Source organism: Sinocyclocheilus anshuiensis, unplaced genomic scaffold, assembly GCF_001515605.1.
Source record: "Sinocyclocheilus anshuiensis isolate Anshui unplaced genomic scaffold, SAMN03320099.WGS_v1.1 scaffold1613, whole genome shotgun sequence".
In the NCBI taxonomy this organism is placed as follows: Eukaryota; Metazoa; Chordata; class Actinopteri; order Cypriniformes; family Cyprinidae; genus Sinocyclocheilus; species Sinocyclocheilus anshuiensis.
The window spans coordinates 161610-164580 of record NW_015540941.1 but is presented as its reverse complement, the minus strand read 5'-3'; the positions used below and the strand labels follow the sequence as shown (position 1 = coordinate 164580).

At 31.4% G+C, this 2971-nt stretch overlaps 1 protein-coding gene across 3 annotated transcripts in view; it reads left to right on the top strand.

The window, feature by feature from the left end:
• LOC107689606 (NACHT, LRR and PYD domains-containing protein 3-like) overlaps window positions 1–2971 on the top strand; it is a 20913-nt gene that overhangs the window by 1798 nt on the left and 16144 nt on the right. For all 3 annotated transcript variants that reach the window (XM_016487654.1, XM_016487653.1, XM_016487652.1), the window contains one exon: window positions 811–1007. In XM_016487654.1, the coding sequence (XP_016343140.1) occupies window positions 859–1007 (149 nt within the window). In that variant the 5' untranslated portion in view covers window positions 811–858. The remainder of the gene's footprint in view (window positions 1–810; window positions 1008–2971) is intronic.

Here is a 2971-nt window from a genome sequence, read left to right as displayed (position 1 = left end):
ATACACACACAAAGAAAAACAAGTAGATAGAATAGAAAAAATAGAAAGCTAGTGTTAGTTTTTTTTTAAATAAAAAAAGATAAATAGATAAAGAAGAATAGTAGTATAAGTAGTATATTTATATGAGTATATATTTATATATTGTAAATTTGCAAAATTGCCATTTTGGAGAGTATCCGCTGGACGCAAACGGCGCGCCACACGGATACGTTTTCTACGTTGTTTGTGCTTTGTTTGCGTCCAGCGGATACTCTCCAAAATGGCGCTAGGGTGACGTGGAGGAGACAAATTGTTGAATAAAGTCGTTTTTGTTTTGTTTTTTCGCACAAAAAGTTTTCTCGTAGCTTCGTACAATTACGGTTGAACCCCTGATGTCACATGGATTATTTTACTGATCTCCTTGCTATGTTCCTGGACGTTGATCGTGTAAGGACCCTTGCTGTCTATGGGAGGGTCAGATCTCGGATTCAATCAAAAATATCTTAATTTGTGTTCCGAAGATGAACGGAGGTCTTACAGGTTTGAAACGACATGAGGGTGAGTAATTAATGAAAGAATTTTCATTTTTGGGTGAACTATCCCTTTAAGTGTAAAGATAATTGCATGTATATTTGAACTTGAAACGCAATTTAATAGACTAAATAATTTGTGTTTTTTTTTTTTTTTAATTCTCAAATGAGCTTATTTAGAGTTTTCAACAGGTCCATTTTTATTATTCACTACCTGTGACCAGCAGAAAGTGACTGTAGTTCTGGAAGTGAGCTGTGCTTTACATGTAGTGCCTGAGCCTTATTTTGAGCTCCATTTTAGATGCACTGACATACCAAGGAGAGAGAAGAGGAGTGCACTGCCTCTAAAATGAGCCGCTGTGAGGAGAGAGAGGAGGAAGAGGCTGTTCAGACCCAGACAGCAGCATCTCCAGACTCTAGCTGTGTGTCTATGAAGAGTGACGGCTCCATGGCCAAACCTCCTGGCTTTAGTGATGGAGCGGGAACCTCTGATTCGAGGTAAGACTAGGGCTGTGAATATAATCTAATAATAATACTAATGGCACAGTTTTCTGTGATTAATCATTAATTAATCAATTAATTGTGATAATCAGGACTCAAAAAAACTAAGATAGCTGCTCTATTTTCCGCTTTAGACAAAATAAAAGCCAGTTAGCATGTTCTTATTTTTTATTTTATTTATTTTATTAATTTGGGATGTCAGTGTTTCATACGGAAGAGGATTAGGGCCAAGCAATAATAAAAAAAATGAAACCTTCTCGAGATTAGAGTAATTATTATGCGAGATTAAACTCGTTTCAAGAAATTTAATTTCAACAAATTTCAAGAAAAATCTTGAAATAAAATGTTGAGAATTAAATAATAAAATTTCGAGAATAAAGTCGTGTTTCGAGAAAAAACTCGTTAAATTTCGAGAAAAAAAGTCTAAATAAAATGTTGAGAATAAACTCATTATATTACGAGAAAAAAGTCGTTGTGGTCTGAGAAAAAAAAATTGGTTACATTTTGAGAAAAAAGTTGAAATAAAATGTTGAGAATAAACTCATTATATTACGAGAAAAAAGTCGTTGTGGTCTGAGAAAAAAAAATTGGTTACATTTTGAGAAAAAAGTTGAAATAAAATGTTGAGAATAAACTCATTATATTACGAGAAAAAAGTCGTTGTGGTTTGAGAAAAAAAAATTGGTTACATTTTGAGAAAAAAGTTGAAATAAAATGTTGAGAAATAAACTAATTATATTACGAGAAAAAAGTTGTGTTTCTAGAAAAAAAAATTGGTTAAATTTTGAGAAAAAAGTTGAAATAAAATGTTGAGAATAAACTCATTATATTACGAGAAAAAAGTCGTGTTTTGAGAAAAAAAAATTGGTTAAATTTTGAGAAAAAAGTTGAAATAAAATGTTGAGAAATAAACTAATTATATTACGAGAAAAAAGTTGTTGTGTTTCTAGAAAAAAAAATTGGTTCAATTTTGAGAAAAGTTTAAATAAAATGTTGAGAATAAACTCATTAAATTATGAGGAAAAAAAGTCTAAATAAAATGCTGTAATGTTCATTTTCTCGTGCTCTTTTTCCTATTTCCATCTCATATCACATCGGAAAAATGGAAATCAATTGCCTAACGAGTGTTTAATAATGATGTATTAATTGGGTAGGTTTAGGTGTAGGTAGGCTTTGTACCAATAAGGCAGCGTGTATTTAATAATGTTAATTAATAAAATCATTTACACTCTATGTTATTATTGTATCCTGTTAATGTACAACAATACTGAGGTGCAAATAGTATCTGTCACTATTTATAAGTATAAATAGCATCTAATTACTATTTACACTTATTGCAAAGTTCTGCTGCTTTTACATAGCGTAAATAGAATCGCTATTTTCACTTACTGTAAATATCATCTATAAATAGCACATCGCTATAAATGCTGCTGCTGTCACTTAGTGTAAATAGAATATATCACCATTTTCACTTAGTGTAAAAAGCATCCGATGTGTTATGTTATGAAAAAAGGAAGAAGAGTGAGATCTGCGAAAGACGGATTTGAACTCTGGTCGACCGCATCATTTACTTCATGCACGAGCATCGCTCTCTACGACCTGCGCCACTGCAGACGCTGATTAACACTCTCCAACGAGATCAGATGAACATGACACCTGTGTGTTTATTCTCAACAGTTTATTTAGACATTTTTTCTTGAAATGTAATGCGTTTTTTTCTCTAAACACGACTTTTTTCTCGTAATTTAATGAGTTTATTAAACATTTAATTTCGACGTTTTCTTCTTGAAATGTAACGCGTTTTTTTCTCTAAACATGACTTTTTTTCTCGTAATTTAATGAGTTTATTCTCAACATTTTATTTCAAGCTTTTTCCTCGAAATGTAACAATTTTTTTCTTGAAACACGACTTTTTTCTCGTAATTTAATGTTTATTCTCAACATTTTATTTCAAGCTTTTT